This window comes from Rhinoderma darwinii, chromosome 4, assembly GCF_050947455.1.
Source record: "Rhinoderma darwinii isolate aRhiDar2 chromosome 4, aRhiDar2.hap1, whole genome shotgun sequence".
Lineage (NCBI taxonomy): Eukaryota > Metazoa > Chordata > Amphibia > Anura > Rhinodermatidae > Rhinoderma > Rhinoderma darwinii.
In genome coordinates this window covers 382,850,048-382,867,026 of record NC_134690.1, presented here as the reverse complement: position 1 = coordinate 382,867,026, position 16,979 = coordinate 382,850,048, and the positions used below count along the sequence as shown (strand labels likewise).

General features: G+C 43.6%; 1 protein-coding gene across 1 annotated transcript; it reads left to right on the top strand.

The window, feature by feature from the left end:
- The first annotated feature begins 6,056 nt into the window (after positions 1-6,056).
- LOC142761389 (speriolin-like protein) lies at positions 6,057-13,514 on the top strand. The gene is made up of 3 exons (XM_075864579.1): positions 6,057-6,403; positions 7,362-7,504; positions 13,099-13,514. Exons 1-3 carry the CDS (start codon positions 6,172-6,174, stop codon positions 13,420-13,422), a joined length of 699 nt encoding a protein of 232 aa, XP_075720694.1. The 5' UTR covers positions 6,057-6,171; the 3' UTR covers positions 13,423-13,514.
- Positions 13,515-16,979: the final 3,465 nt, after the last annotated feature.

Genomic DNA, 16,979 nt, shown 5'->3' with positions numbered 1-16,979 from the left:
TGTTCATTTGCAAACTTCAGACGGGCCTGTACATGTGCCTTCTTGAGCAGGGGGACCTTGCGGGCACTGCAGGATTTTAATCCATTACGGCGTAATGTGTTACCAATGGTTTTCTTGGTGACTGTGGTCCCAGCTGCCTTGAGATCATTAACAAGTTCCCCCCGTGTAGTTTTCGGCTGAGCTCTCACCTTCCTCAGGATCAAGGATACCCCACGAGGTGAGATTTTGCATGGAGCCCCAGATCGATGTCGATTGACAGTCATTTTGTATGTCTTCCATTTTCTTACTATTGCACCAACAGTTGTCTCCTTCTCACCCAGCGTCTTACTTATGGTTTTGTAGCCCATTCCAGCCTTGTGCAGGTCTATGATCTTGTCCCTGACATCCTTAGAAAGCTCTTTGGTCTTGCCCATGTTGTAGAGGTTAGAGTCAGACTGATTCATTGAGTCTGTGGACAGGAGTCTTTTATACAGGTGACCATGTAAGAGCTGTCTTTAATGCAGGCACCAAGTTGATTTGGAGCGTGTAACTGGTCTGGAGGAGGCTGAACTCTTAGGGTATGTGCACACACACTAATTACGTCCGTAATTTACGGACGTATTTCTCCCGCAAGTTCCGGACCGAACTCAGTGCAGGGAGCCGGGCTCCTAGCATCATAGTTATATACGATGCTAGGAGTCCCTGCCTCGCTGCCGGACAACTGTCCCGTACTGTAATCATGTTTTCAGTACGTGACAGTTGTCCTGCAGCGAGGCAGGGACTCCTAGCATCGTACATAAGTATGATGCTAGGAGCCCGGCTCCCTGCACTGAGTTCAGTCTGGTACTTGCGGCCGAAATACGTCCGTTAATTACGGACGTAATTAGTGTGTGTGCACATACCCTTAATGGTTGGCAGGGGATCAAATACTTATTTCTCTGTGCACAATGCAAATAAATATATATCATTTTGACAATGTGATTTTCTTTTTTTTTTTTATATATATATAATCTATCTCTCACTGGTAAAATTAACCTAGCCTAAAAATTCTAGACTGTTCATGACTTTGACAGTGGGCAAACTTACAAAATCAGCAAGGGATCAAATACTTATTTCCTTCACTGTATATATATGTTTGTCTGATCTAGGAGTGGTCTGATTGAAGCGGGGGCGGTATATGGTTGGTGTGTGTGTGTGTGTGTGTGTGTGTGTGTGTGTGTGTGTGTGTGTGTGTGTGTGTGTGTGTGTGTGTGTGTGTGTGTGTGTGTGTCGAGTCAGCATTGTACAATGGAATTATTTAGCACAACATGGTGATATCATTTAAGCAGTGTGACAGTACTATGTGGGTATTGTATGGTGGTATTAATTATTTACTGTGTGGTGAAATTATTTCGATTCTGTACATTACCAAAGGCAACCCTTGGCATTAATTCACTTTTAACAAAAAAAGATGTACTCTCCCTAACCTCTCATTATGTGAGATAGGAAATAACTTATGTGATCTCTACAATGATATACAACAATTAACCATTTTTTTTTTCATTTGGGAGAAAAACAGGTGCATGTAACTATTCTCCAGTAATTTATTTGCAGTTTGTTCTTTTAGCCATTAGGTGTCACTGTTGTCCATGGTATCAATGAAGATTTCTTTTTGATTTGATTGAGCGCAAAAAGGACACAAGTTGATCAGATACTACAGTTTGTTTTTTTTTTTTATATATATATATATATATATATATGTTTTGTTATTAGTTGTGGTTAACGGCTCTCCCCTCTTCTGTATGTTTCTCTCCAGCAGTTGGCGTAGATACTACGGATACTATTGTGCAATAATGTATCCAGGAAATGTCATAGTTGTGAAACATGGTACTATGGTCAAAACCGTATCACTGGCGGTTAACACAAGGGCAATATCGCTGTGTCATGACCGAAGACTGCTCGCAGCTGAGAGTCTGCTACAACTGTATCTAGTGTAGCCAATCCTACCTGAGTGTAATAGCTGGGACTTCAGACTGATACATTTTACCTCCTCTGATACATTGTAGCAACTAGATTTGTATTGCTGATGTGCTTATCTTTTAGGCCTCATGCACACGGCCACCCGCTCGCTGCATTTTGGTGCCGTGCACGGCTTGTAAAATCCAAAAAGTAGGACATGCTCCATATTTATTTTTACTTTTTGAGATACCGCTGCTTTGTATCCTGTATACAGAGCAGCTGCATCTAGCGCTGAAACCTGTATCCGTTAGGTCAGCAGGACTGACGGCTTCAGTGTCAGCGGGTCCACACGCAGGATTGAGCGGTTACCGATCACCTCGAAGTTCATAACTTAGATGTGATCGGTAACAGGTGGATACATAGCCTTTAATGCGGATGTAAACAGAGCCCTACACTTAATGTATATGTTGGGAAAAAGCCCTCGGCGTATACTTTAAACGCAGGATGTGGCGGATGCAGTGACATCCGTCACCATAGACTTCGAAGGTATCTGTTAAATGAATACGTTGTGAACTGGGGTCATGAGAGCTCATGATGTATCCGTTAAACGAATACCATTATGGTCTATGGGTGATGAATGCCACTATTAGTTATCCGTCTAACGCTTCTTTCGCCCATAGATTCTAATGGTATCCGTTTAATGTATACACCATAAGAGGCTTTTGAAAAGCCCATAACGTCTACATTAAACGGGGGCATATGTCACCAATAGGCGAAAAAAAAATAATCGCTAGGTTTACGTTTTTGGCGGGATCCAGTAGGATGGAATAGTGTCGTCTACTACGCTATTCCTTTGTTAAAATAGAAGATACCGACACATGCCAGACCGATGGAGGCCAAAAGGACACTCTTTTGGCCTCCGTCAGGCTAATAGAGCCCTACGGACACGTTTGGCGGGTACGTCGGGATTTTTTTGGACGTACCCGCTAAACTTATGAGCAAAAACTTGATGTGAACAGAATCTTACCCTCTTTTCTTGGATCACGACCTCTTCCTTGATGTTTTCAGACAGATTGACTGTATGACACAAGTTTCAATAAACCAGTAACGACATAAACAGAAATATTTTCCAGGTGTTTGTAATGAAAGTGATTTTTTTTTTTTGTGACATTTCCAACGGATATTGCGCCGTAATTGTAAAATACATTGTTTGGAATTTCTCGGGAAGCAAACAGTCCCGTTCTTTAATCTGGTTGTCATTCATTTGGCTGTCGAGCGGGATCTCCACGCTGAAACATATTTTCTTATGCTCTCAGCAGGAGATTTCCAACTTGCATGTATAGATTACGGCTCATTTGTCACTTTCCTCTGCTTCTTGCTGCAAGAAAGAGATTTCCTGCTGAGTTAAAAACGGGTTTATATGCATATAAATGTCATTTTACTTACCCATTGTCATTAATGGAACAGCTCTTTACTACCAATTGTATTGTTCAAGCATGATCCTGGGAGCGACTCTCCACAAAGACCAAGGCTATTTTGTCTGTGTCAACTGGTGTGACGGGTCTGGACATCGAAATAATAATTTCTGGTAATTGATTGTGTGATTAAAAACCAAATGGCATCCGCTGTAATTACGTTTTTTCCCCATCTTGTCGACAACAAAAAAAATTGACGTGTTGAGTTCCAGGTGCTCTGTAGTAAAAAGTCTGGATTCTGAATGTAGGATATTATAATATTTGGCTGTGAGGATATACAGACAAAACATGGATTTCTATAGGTGGTCTACACCACATTTGGGGTGAATGTTCGATGTACTGTATATGGCGGGAAAATGTCCAAACATATATGTTTAACATGCCCATAGACTCAAATAGTTAAACATATGGCCATTGAATGTCCTTTTGACATATAGTTGGACCCTGTATACCAAAGTACACTATATGGACAAAAGTATTGGGACACACCTCTTAATCATGGAATTCAGGTTTTTCATTCAGTCCCATGGCCACATGTGTATAACATCCAGCGCCTCGCCATGCAATCGCCTTTACATACATTTGTGATAGAATGGGTCGTTCTAAAGAGGTCACTGAATTCCAGCGTGGTCCTGTAATAGGACGTCACCAGTGTAACAAGTCAGTTCATTAAATTTCTTTCCCAGATATTCCACCATCAACTGTGAGTGATATTATTGTAAAGTGGAAGGAACCGCAACAACGCAGCCACGAAGTGCAGACCACGTAAAATTACACAGCGAGGTCGCTGAGTGCTGAGGCGCATACTGCAGAAAAGTCGCCAACGCTCTGCTGACTCAATAACTGCAGAGTCTAAACCTCCTCTGGTATTAACATCCGCACAAAAACTGTACCCCGGAGGCTTCATGACATGGGTTTACATGGCAGAGCAGCTGCATGCCAGCCTTACATCACCAAGCACAATGCCAAGTGTCGGATGGAGGAGTGTAAAGCCGCCGCCACTGAACTCTGGAGAAGTGGAAACGTGTTCTGTGGAGAGATGAATCACTCTTCTCTATCTGGCAGTCTGATGGATGAGTCTGGGTTTGGCGAGTTGCCCATAGCAAGGTATCTATATTTTGCTTAGGTGGTCTGGAATCTGTATTTATTTAGGGGGTCTGTCTTTATTTAGGGGTCTGGTGTCTATATTTATTTAACTAGGGTTCTAGTCTTGGATCTGTTTTAATTTAGGTAGTCAAAGGGTCTGGTTGGGGGTCTGTCTTTTTTTAGGGGGTCTGTATTTAGGAGGTCTGGTCCGGGGTCTGTATTTGTTTAGGGGGTCTGGGTCTGTATTTGTTTAGGGGGTCTGGGTCTGTATTTGTTTAGGGGGTCTGGGTCTGTATTTGTTTTGGGCGTATGTTCTGGGATCTGTATACATTTTGAGGTGTGATAAAGATGGTCATATGCAGTGCTTGTGATTCAAATGCCTTGGGTTAGGGGTTTGTAAGGGGCGGTGTGCCTCCATTTGGAGCCTATAGAGTGCAATGTATTCTTCGTTTATATATTTAAAAAAAAAAAAAAAGCCCTCACAAAGCTCCTTTGACTGAAAAATAAAACAGTTAGGCCCTGTTCACACAGAGTTTTTTGCAGGAGGAAAATCCGCCTCAAAATTCCATTTGAAATTTTGGGGCAAATTTTCCTCTGCCTGAACACCGATTTTCGCAGCGTTTTTTTGCAGCGTTTTTTCGCCCGCGCCCATTGAGAGCCGTGGGCATAAAACGCTGCAAGATACGCTTTCTCTGCCTCCCATTGATGTCCATGGGAGGTCAGAGGCGTAAACGCCCGAAGATAGGGCATGTCCCTTCTTTTTCCAGCGAGCCGGTTTTTCCGCTCGCGGGAAAAAAACGCCTCCGCCTCCCATTGAAATGGGCGGCAGCTTCTGACATTTTTTGGCGCGCATTGCGGCGCGGTTTCCTTGTAAAAAAACTAGTAAAAAAACTCTGTGTGAACCCAGCCATATAAATCTCAGATTATAGCGACACAAAAACATGCTTTTTATTGTGCAAAAGTAGAAAAAAATAAAGAAATATACATACAACTGGTATCTCTATAATCGTACTGACCCACAGGATAAAGGTAATGTGTCATTTATACTGCACAACAAATGCTGTAAAAACAGAACCCAAAAAACAATGGCAGAATTGCTGTTAATTTACACCCCTCACAAAAAGTTCTGGCTTTCAGAATGTGGAGATGAAAAAAAGAAGAAAAATCAGTGCGTCCTGAAGTCCGTCCAAAATGGGTGAAAAAACAAAACATACTACTCGGTTTTCCAGCTTTTTATAGCAAATTAATAAGATTAGTAATACATTCGTGGAGAAGGAGTTAGAGCGGACTTTCCTATACATTCGTGGAGAAGGAGTTAGAGCGGACTTTCCTATACATTCATGTGGAGAAGGAGTTAGAGCGGACTTTCCTATACATTCAGATCACTGTACTGAAAAACTTTATCCTTCTCCCCTTTCTGGTGTTTATTCTGACTTTCGCTTAAAAAAGAAAAAAAGATGAGTGGAAACTCCAAGTTATCTGTGGTCTTATCCAGCATATCTCTCCTTGCTGTATTGGACCATTCGCTTCCCAACAGGACTGAGTGACACAGTTGATGACATCACAGGACTCAGAATGTTGGATCATGTATGTTCCAGCATCGGTATTATGGTTCGGTTGGGGTCAGTAGATTTTGTGCCAGGTGGGTGAGAGACACAATCCCCATACTGGAAGACCAGACAATCTGTGTAATATGTCTTCAGCCGCTTCGGGAAGCTTCGGTAATAAAACCACTGACATTATGAAGACCAATGAATTTGAAGTGTTAGCTCTTGAAAACACCTGTCTACAAGATGAGAACGCTGAGCTTCGCAAGATGATAGGTCTACTGCACGAGAACCTACAGCTTCGCTTTACCCTAAAAGACCGTCATAGAAGAGCACGAAGTCTATCCCCTACAAGAAAGCAAGAAATAGCTTCAAAGGGTAAGACTTCGGTAATAAAAATGTGGTGATCCCCAAGTGTTTAAGTGGGTGTTATGTTCACTCATTCTACTATTACTAGTAGTCAAGAGCATGCACCACAGAGGAGTCTGGTTTAATTTTACTATGGGACCTACTTCCAATACAAAGACCATCATACATAGCTATGTCTTTCTTAAAGAGGACGTGTCCCCTCTCCTGACATGTCTATTTTAGTAAATACTTGAATTCCCCATGAGATAACCATTCTGGAACTTATTTTCTTAGAACTCTACATTGCGCCACTGCTCTGTTATTCCTACTGGAAATGTATTAATAAATTGACAACTGGGGGTTACCATCCCCTTGTCAAAGAGGTGCGGCCCTACAGTCTCTCTCTGTCAGTTCTGATTGGACAGTATTAGTCTGTGTAGGGACACTCCCCCAAATGGTAACACTCAGTTGTCAATTTATTCATACATTTTTAGGAGGAATAACAGAGGAATGGCACAATGTAGAGTTCTAAGAAAATATGTTCCTGATTTGTTATTTCATGGGGAATACAATTATTTACTAAAACAGACATGTCAGAAGAGGTGACAGGTCTTCTTTAAAGGGGTTATATGAGTTTTTGAAAAAACAAACGGGGTCTGCTTTTTTTCCCCCAGAAACAGCGGCACTCTTGTCCAGCTGCTTTGTCTGGTCTAGCAGTTTAGCCCTATTTACTTGAATGAAGATGAGCTGCACTACCATAGACAGCCTTCGGATAAGAGTGGCGCTATTTCTGGGAGAATTTTTTGTTTTTGTTGCAATTTCAGACAACCCCTGACACAGATTTGTTACCAGGTACTGTAGAAATTCCCCAGGGATGAATTCTAACATGACCTATGCCTCCAGAAAAATTATATACACTGGTGTCAATTTTCTAGAACTTGTGTTTATGTAAAGGACTTTGGCTAATTTTGCTATAACATTTTTACAGACCCCCAAAAAATTCAACAGTGTGAACAATTTGTCGGTGAAATAGCTTTTCAACTGGATCGCAAGATCCTCTGTGCTGTATTCTTAGAAGGAAGACGTCTGTACGGATACCGGGTGGCTGATATGGATAAGAAGATCAAACAGGTTACAATCCAAAATTATTATTTAAAAAATAAACTACTCAATTTTTTGGAGCAAACCAGTATTACAGTCGAGGTAGAGCTTTGTGATCCAAGACAATATTTGCAGTGTGCAGGCACTACCATTACAATTACCGAAACCCAATATTTCCCTACAACACTCGCTCTACAGACAAAGTGACTGACACATTACGTGAGTTTAACAAGGGGATCCGTGTCACATCCCAATCAGGGATGTTGCATTATTATAATGTGGGTGTCAATTTAGTATATTATATTGTTAGCAGTCAACATCCAATGGTAGTGCCACACATTAGTGCCATCAGTCTATACACTACTGTTACCAATACAGCACTGATTCACAAGGGTGGTAAACGTGGTATATTGTAATTTCATACAATTTGCTGATTTACCAGTCTCTAAAATTCAATGATTTTCCTATTTTCACTTAAATTTGCTAAAGGCAAATCACAAACCTAATGGCTGGCAAACCGCATATCAATTAGGGTAACGCTTAGCAAAAAACGTCTGAAAATACGGAGCTGTTTTCAAGCGAAAACAGCCCCTGATTTTCAGACGTTTTTGTAGCAACTCGCGTTTTTCGCGGGGTATTTTACGGCCGTTTTTGGAGCTGTTTTTCAATGGAGTCAATGAAAAACGGCTCCAAAAACGTCCCAAGAAATGACCTGCACTTCATTTTACGTGCCGTATTTTGACAACGACGCGTAAAATTATGCCTCGTGGGAAAAGAACACCGTAAATCCCATTGCAAGCAGTGGGCAGATGTTTGGAGGCGTAATGGTGCCGTTTTTTCAGGCGTAATTCGAGGCGTAAACGGCCGAATTACATCTGAAACCACTGCGTGTGAACATACCCTTAGCAAAAACTTGAATGTGGCGTAAATATTTGCTCAGGTCTAATTCTAATAACCAGTATAAGGCCAGTTTCAGACGAGCGTAGTGGTCTATGATGCTGTTGGTTTGGTCATTAGACATGCAGTCTAGGATTTGCCGTTGTAATGGGGCGCTAAAATCTTGGTGCAGCTTTTTTTCAGGAGAGGAGTCAGATCAGTCTTTCCTTTATACTTTTCCTTCCTTTTGGATCCACTTCTGGCTTTGGCTAGAAAAATTTCACCAAAAACTGCATGTGTAGATCAAGCCTCAGTATAAAATAGTGGCAAGATAGTAGTGCCATACAGTACCAATATACACATGAAGCCAAGACAGTAGTGGCATAATACACAGAGTCAAGATAGTAGTGCCATACAGTACCAATATACACATGAAGCCAAGATAGTAGTGGCATAATACACAGAGTCAAGATGGTAGTGCCATACAGTGCCAATATACACATGAAGCCAAGATAGTAGTGGCATACAGTGCCAATATACGCATGAAGCCAAGATAGAAGTGGCATAATATACAGAGTTAAGATGGCAGTGCCATACAGTGCCAATATACACATGAAGCCAAGATAGTAGTGCCATACAGTGCCAATATACACATAAAGGAAAAATAGTAGTGACATAATACACCATGCCAATATACAGATGTAGCCAAGTTTATCTTGACTGATAACTTGCTGCAGCATATCACGCAACAAAAGCCATTGAAAAAGTCAAGTTAAAGTTTCTGGCCACTTTATATTTAATGCGTTAAAAGTCAAGATAAAGATGGCTACATCTGTACACATAAAGCCAAGGTAGTGGTGCCATACAATGCCATTATACACATAAAGCCAAGATAGTAGTGCCCTACAGTGCCAATATACATCTAAAGACAAGATAGCAGTGTCATACAGTGCCAAAATATATGATGGGGAGGCAGTTTTGAGAAGTGGTCACATATTATTTGCTCCTACTGCACAGGCCTTTCTCTGCCTGTAGCAATCTCTGGTTTAGCAAATAATGAATTCTAATTTGTATATATAAGATAAACTCCTTAAAGGGAATGTGTTGTTAGCAAAAAAATTTTTTTTTTATTTATTTAAACAATTAGTGTGTGGGTGATTAAACATTGTTCAAATTTTTTTTTTTTTTTTTCACGGGTCAGGAAATATTCTAAATTGGATTCAATTGGATTCTAATTTAGAATATTTACAATTTCTGGTCACTAGATGGAGCCATTCCCAAAATTGCAGCATTGCATGTGGTAAAGCAACCACATTGCTTTATGCTGCAAAATTGGGTAAAAAGCCCTCGCTCTAGTGAGCTCTCAGCATCCCCCCCTCCTTTATCCTGGCTAGTGCCGGGATAAACGAGGGGATTGAACAGTCTAACCTCCTACACGGTGTGTCGCCATTTTTTGAGCTAACACACAGTGTAGTAGGTTTACATACAGTAGTAAACACACACAAACACGAACATACATAGAAATCTCTTACCTGCTCCTGCCGCCGCGGCTCCCTCCGGCCCGTCCGCTCCGTCTGCTGCCGCTGGTCCAAGTGCACAAGTCCGGAAGCCGCGACCGGAAGTAGTAATCTTACTGTCCGGCCGCGACTTCCGGTCCACAAGAAAATGGCGCCGGACGGCGCGCATTTCAAATTGGACTGTGTGGGAGCGGCGCATGCGCCGTTCCCACACAGACGGCGTACATTGAAGTGGATGGAACGGGCCCCGTTCGCAGTCCCTATGGGACTGGAGCTGCCGTATTCCATGTCTGTATGTGTCGTTAATCGACACATACAGAAATGGAAAAAAAATGGCAGCCCCCATAGGGAAGAAAAAGTGTAAAAATAAGAAAAAGTAACACACAAACACACAAATTAATCCAAACGTTTTTAATAAAGCACTAACATCTTTAACATATTAAAAAAAGAAATTGTGGTAACACTGTTCCTTTAAAATGTTTAATTATGGCATGGACTCCGACTACTAGTGAGGTCCAGGCATCCCCATAATCTGGCTGGTGAGACCCCCAAAACAAACCTTGAGAAGCCCTGCCCTAGACTATACTGAATTTCCCGCATTTCAAGTGCCAATAAATTTTTCTTCTAAAACACATTTACAAATGTGCTGCAGATTCAGGGTCATACAAACAATACTATTAATACATACAGTAGTTAGAGTGAAGTTTAGTATCCAAACTCCCATAGTCAACAACTTAGAGCAGGGGTACTCAACTATTTTTAGTGAAGATCCATTTACCTGGGTCTGCCGTCAGGTGAAGGTCCGAGCTGAGCACCAACAGTAAGGCTATATTCATATGGGTCAGATTTGCCATAGGCCCATTTTAGATAGTGCCCTACAGTTCCCCCCTGTAGAGTGTGCCACATTGCCCCATGTAGAGAGTTCCACACCCCCCCTCCTTGTAGACAGTGCCCCCCAAATAAATAAAACAAACTTGTACTTTCCTAGCCCCGTTCCCATGACAAACAGAGTTGTTCCCCAGACCTCCTCAGCCATGTTAGGCCTGCAGCCTATAAGACGCCGAGAAGCAGGGCCGGCCTTAGGATAGATGGCGCCCCGTGCGAAATGACCTTTCGGCGCCCCACCCCATCATTAAAAAAAATGCCCCATAAAAAAATTTGAATGCCGTTTTAGTGCCCCCATACAGTACAATAATAATATTTAATAATATAATATATTACAACCCCTTCAAGGAGAGGGGTATTGTGTCCTCTAATTGTGCCCACAGTATTATGGCCCCTGTAGTACACCTACACAGTATAATGACCAATTAGTGGCCCCCACACAGTATAGTGCCCCCTGTAGATTTTGCCATACAGTCTCCCTGTAGACCGTGCCATAATCCCCCAACTCCTCCTTGTAGATTGTGCCATACAGCCCCCACTTCCCCTTGTAGACAGTGCCCCAAAACAAAAACAAAAATTGTACTCACCTAGGCCCTGTTCCCACGACGAACTGAGCTGCTCCACGACAGGATCCTTGCATAGGTCGATGTGATCCTGTAGCCTAGTACCTTTTCGAACTCTAGGCAGCACAGGAAAAATAAAATTTCCTATGGGCACCCCTACGTCTCCTGGTAGGGAGTGCCACACAGCCCCCTGGTAGGGAGTGCCACACAGCCCCCTGGTAGGGAGTGCCACACAGCCCACAGCCCCGTTGTAGGTAATGCCACACAGCCCACTTGTAGGTAGTGCCACACAGCCCACAGCCCCCTTGTAGGTAGTGCCACACAGCCCCCTTGTAGATAGCACCCCCCCCCCCCTTCCCCTTCCTGTAGATAGCTCCATTATAGCTACCTGAAGGAGTGGAATCCCCGTGTGGCTGGGGATTCCGCTCCTGGAGCACTCCGCTTGATTTCTCTGTCCATATATGAACAGTGACATCAGGGGAAACTCCTGAAGCGGAATCCCCGTCCACAGCGTTGCCGTCGCTGTGACTGGGGATTCCACTCCAAGAGAAGCTCTTGTCTGTGTCCATTTATGAACAGTGACGTCATTGGTTTCTACTGGAGTGGAATCTCCAGTCACAGAGTTGGCAACGCTGTGGACGGGGATTCCACTTCAGGAGTCTCTCCTGATGTCACTGTCCATATATGGACAGACACATCAAGCAGAGTGCTCCAGGAGCAGAATCACCGGCCACACAGGGATTCCGCTCCTTCAGGGAGCTACAGTGGCGCTAGTAGATCGCAGAGTGGGAAGATACTTCCTTGCTCTGCTATAACGCCGTCGCTACCACTGTAGCAGCCACAGCGGCTGCTAGCAGCGCCACCACCCTCATGCCCGGTGTCGCCTCTATGGCTGCTACAGCGGTAGCGACGGCACTGAGTGAAGAAGCGCCTGGGCGGAAAGGCGACCTCTGAGTCGCCGGTCCCTGGGGCTTCTGAAACAAGCAGGGGAAGGGAGCCAGCGCAGCGCCCCCTTCCACCTGCTGGAGTGATGCGCCCTGTGCGAAGGCACAGGTCGCACACCCATAAGGCCGGTCCTGCCGAGAAGGGACCCTTGCCTAGGCCGGCATGTTGCAGAGACGTCACATCAGCCTAACATCGCCTTTAGCCTGGTAAATGGTGGAGCAGATGGCTCACTGCTCCTCCATAGTATTCAATTGTATCTGCGTCCTGAGGACGCAAATACAATTGTATTAGGCAGTCGCCCGTGGCACCGGGCCAAACATTTGGGCTTTTGCCCTGGATGCCCATTGCTTGCGGCACCACCGGTCAAGACAATTGATGTCTCCAGTCCGGGCTCAGAACGTGGTCTACCAGTTGAGGACCCCTTATCTAGAGTCTCCTGGTAAAAAAAGATCTGGAATGTTTGCTTAAAGGGGTTGTCTCTTTTTAAAAAGAGCCGGCATTGCGACAAGTTGATTTCCGCAGGGCCAACTTCTCTCATGCCAGCTTTCAGCTGTAATCGCCAGGGAAAACTGCGGCCAGCCACACATTTAACCCCGTAGTGGCTGCTGCACAGGCAATGTAGCATTATATGCCCGCCATTCAAATTAATCACTGTTCATGTAATGCCCCAGGTTTGTCAGAGTGGGATCCATACTTACGTGTTCTGGCACATAGAGGGGGGACTCCCCTCTAGGATGTCCATATGCCCTAATAGGACATATGGACCGGGGCTGTCTTACGGAGGCAACCTATTTTAATTTCTTCTGATTTGCATTTATATTCTGTTTCGTACTAATAGGTGACAACCTGTGCACTGACTGGCAAAGTTAATAACGAACTTAGATCTGAGCTGTACCTGCGCTACCATCACACAATGGATCAGTTAAAGGAATTGGGCTATGACCTCACAGTGCATCCCTACTTTACAGAATACCTAGTCAACACCTATGGAGTCATGAATGAGAAAACACGTGAAAAGCATTACTCCTCAAGGGATCTGCAAGTCCTGGGCAAGATGATAATTGAGTATATGCCATGTGATAAGGTAAAGGACATCCTGGTCATTCTTAACTGTCTGGCAAAGCTTACCAAGCAGGATGGAGAAGGCATGTTCCCCTGGTAACAAGTCCTTCCCATCTAATGATCTTTGAAAAAAATCTAATTGAATAACATTGGTCATAAATCCTGCTCATTAAAGATACCAATTAAAGTCTCTTTCTGCTCTTTTTTTATGTTTTTTTTGTTTTTTTGTTGCATTACAGCAGACACCTGGACAAAAGAAATCTAAGCCACAAAACAAGTTATTGACTTCTATGGCAGTGTGTTGTGGGCATGCTCTGTGGCATGTGCTGAGGTCACAGTGCAGGGAGGGGGAGGAAGGGAGCGGTGTCCATTAACTATTCTCAATGGAGTAATCCTGTGTTATCTACGTACCATCAGCATTAGGATAGAGGTCCGGAGCTAGATGAAGTTTGGCGGAGACCCCTGGGCAAAAAAATGTAGTGAGGCTACCCCCTTCCAGTTACAGTTATATACTGGAAGGTTAGCTTAACCTTGGTCATACACATTAGAAAATTTGATAGGATCCAACAACAATCTAATATGTATGGGGGCAGTATGATTTATTTTTTATGAAAAAGGAAAGATAATTATGATTGAAATCTTTTCTAAGAATTTTTTGGGGTGAGAAGGGGGGTGGGGAGTGATTCAGGGTGGTCAGAATACCCAGTGGTATACAGAGGTCGGTGGGTAAAATGTAGAAAGTAGAGAGTCCATAAACAGCAGTTCGGCCATGTTCAGACTATGGATTTGGAGCCAGAAAATGCAGAAGCGTATTTCAAGGAAAACCCACGAGTTTCTCGCAGATTTTTTAAGCAGATTTCCAGTTTTATGTGTCACTAATCCACTTGCAGAAATATGCTGACTTTTCTAATGGATTCCGCATTAAGAAGTGACAGGTCACTTCTTTTTTTTTTTTACGCAACCCAGATTTGAAATCAATGGGAGATGGTTTGTGGGCGGATTTCATATGGATTTCGGTGAGGAATCTGCATGAAAAAAAGTCAGTGTTAACATAGCCTCATAGTCATGCTTCTAAAAGTTCTGACACCTGCAACTTTTGATCAGCATAAATACTGCAGACCAAAAGGTAAAGGCTGCGGGGCATGCTACCAGGTAGGTATGTATCAGCATGTGCCCATATAACATCCTCTCCAGCGGGTGTCTGAGTAATTGAGTTTATTTAGACTATTTGCAGACCTTTCCCAATGTGTAGCTCTATTGGAGATGCATTTTACTCAAATAAGAGCTTTGCTGGATGAATAGGTTGCATTGAATGGGCATATGGTATTTTAGCATGACCACTCTTCGTTCTGGAGGTACTGTAAGTGGAATTAGAGGTGTCTAGGCAGCTGCTTATCCCTCTCTAAGGGCATGCCCCCACGTGGCGGTTTTCCTCCGCAACTGTCCGCATCAATGCCGCACAGAATCTGCGTTGCAGATTCTGCGGCGGATCTGCCCAAAATGTGCAGTAAATTGATGCGGACTAGCTGCTGCGGACTGCGGTAAAAGTGCTTCCCTTCTCTCTATCAGTGCAGGATAGAGAGAAGGGACAGCACTTTCCCTAGTGAAAGTAAAAGAATTTCATACTTACCGGCCGTTGTCTTGGTGACGCGTCCCTCTTTCGGCATCCAGCCCGACCTCCCTGGATGACGCGGCAGTCCATGTGACCGCTGCAGCCTGTGATTGGCTGCAGCCGTCACTTAGACTGAAACGTCATCCTGGGAAGCCGGACTGGAGACAGAAGCAGGGAGTTCTCGGTAAGTATGAACTTCTATTTTTTTGACAGGTTGCTGTATATTGGGATCGGTAGTCACTGTCCAGGGTGCAGAAACAGTTACTGCCGATCGCGTAACTCTTTCAGCACCCTGGACAGTGACTATTTACTGACGTCTCCTAGCAACGCTCCCGTAATTACGGGAGCCCCATGGACTTCCTCAGTCTGGCTGTAGACCTAGAAATACATAGGTCCAGCCAGAATAAAGAAATGTCATGTCAAAAAAGCAAGACGCATCCGCAGCACACATAACATGTGCATGACAGCTGCGGACTTCATTGCGGAATTTAGAATCTCCATTGAAGTCAATGGAGAAATTCCGCCATGAGTCCGCAACCAGTCCGCCACTGGTCCGCAACAGACAGAGCATGCTGCGGACACCAAATTCCGCTCCGCAGCCTATGCTCCGCAGCGGAAGTTTACGCATCGTCTAAACGAACACTTCTAAATAGAAGTGGAAGTCAATGGAGAAACGGCTCCGCTGCGGATTAACGCTGCGGAGTGTCCGCAGCGGAATTCAAGTGAAATTCCGCCACGTGTGAACCCAGCCTTACTGTGGCTTGGCCTCTGGATTTCTTCTAGTTCGCAGTGCAGGCCGATGAATCATTGAAGCTCCGACAACCCTTAGTAATAAATATTAGTAATCTCCTCTACTGCCATACTGTATATAGATACACTTTAAAACTTTTCAAACTCCTGCGCCTGCTTAGGAGTGTCTGGGAACTGCTTGCCCATTGTATAATTTGGCCCTCTAGAGTTGTTGGGGTCAGTTCACACGGTGGATTTTGCTTGGCGGGTCCAGACGCAAAATCTGCCGCAGGAATATTCTTCCTCCCATGGACTTCCATGGGAGGTTCGGGCGGTATCCGACCGAAGATTGAGCATGACGCTTCTTTTTCCCGCTAGCTGAAAAAAATCAGTTAGCGGGAGGAAGAAGCGTCTGACTCCCATTAAAATGAATAGGAGGTGGAATTTTGGGGCGGAATGCGCCACAAAAAAATTGCCGTTTGAACAGGGCCTTACTTTTCATTGTTGCAATCCCGCCCTGTGATCATGAGATGACTGACTCTGCCACTGTGTACACAGCACAAGCTGAAAACAGGAGGTGTCAGCCTATTGTGAGGGCTCACTGTGAGAGAATGTGAGAATGGTGATATTTCTCGAATATAGATGCTTAAATGGTTTTCCAGGTTTAGAAAAAAAAGAATCTGCTAAAATACATAAAATATAAAAAAGAATAGAATTAAGCCACATTTTATATCTTACTTTGTCCCCTTTGTTGTCCTGAATATTGCTTAATGTATCCATTCAATGTGTCCACAACCTTGTATTGTTGCTAATTCATAGATCTTCAATTACATTCATCTATCAATTCTCAGATGTTCTCACATTTATTGATCAAAGACTTCATCTAGAACATGTCGGTTATTACATTCCTGTTTACATTGATAGAAAAATAACTGGGTAAAAATCAATTACAGAAATATTCAGTTTATCCAAGTTACCGGTAAATCAGATATTCAAAAAGATCCATTCATATCATTCCTGTATAAGGAGCCTCTCATAATACTTTTAATTGAGGGACTTTCTTTTTCTCTTGTGGTCGTATGACTTTAAGGGGCTTCTCTAACCCCCACAGATAAAGGAAAAGCCGCTATTGGAAAAATGTAGTATTATATGGTAGCCATTCAAACAGCCGACCATGTAATACATGGGAGGGACCTGGGTCTGCAAGAGTGGCTCTTCATTTTGGATGATAAAGGAATGTCCTGAGCTGGGAACTCCCCTATGATGTCAAAATGCCCTACAAGGGCACATGGGAAAGTGTTGTTTTCATGAGATAA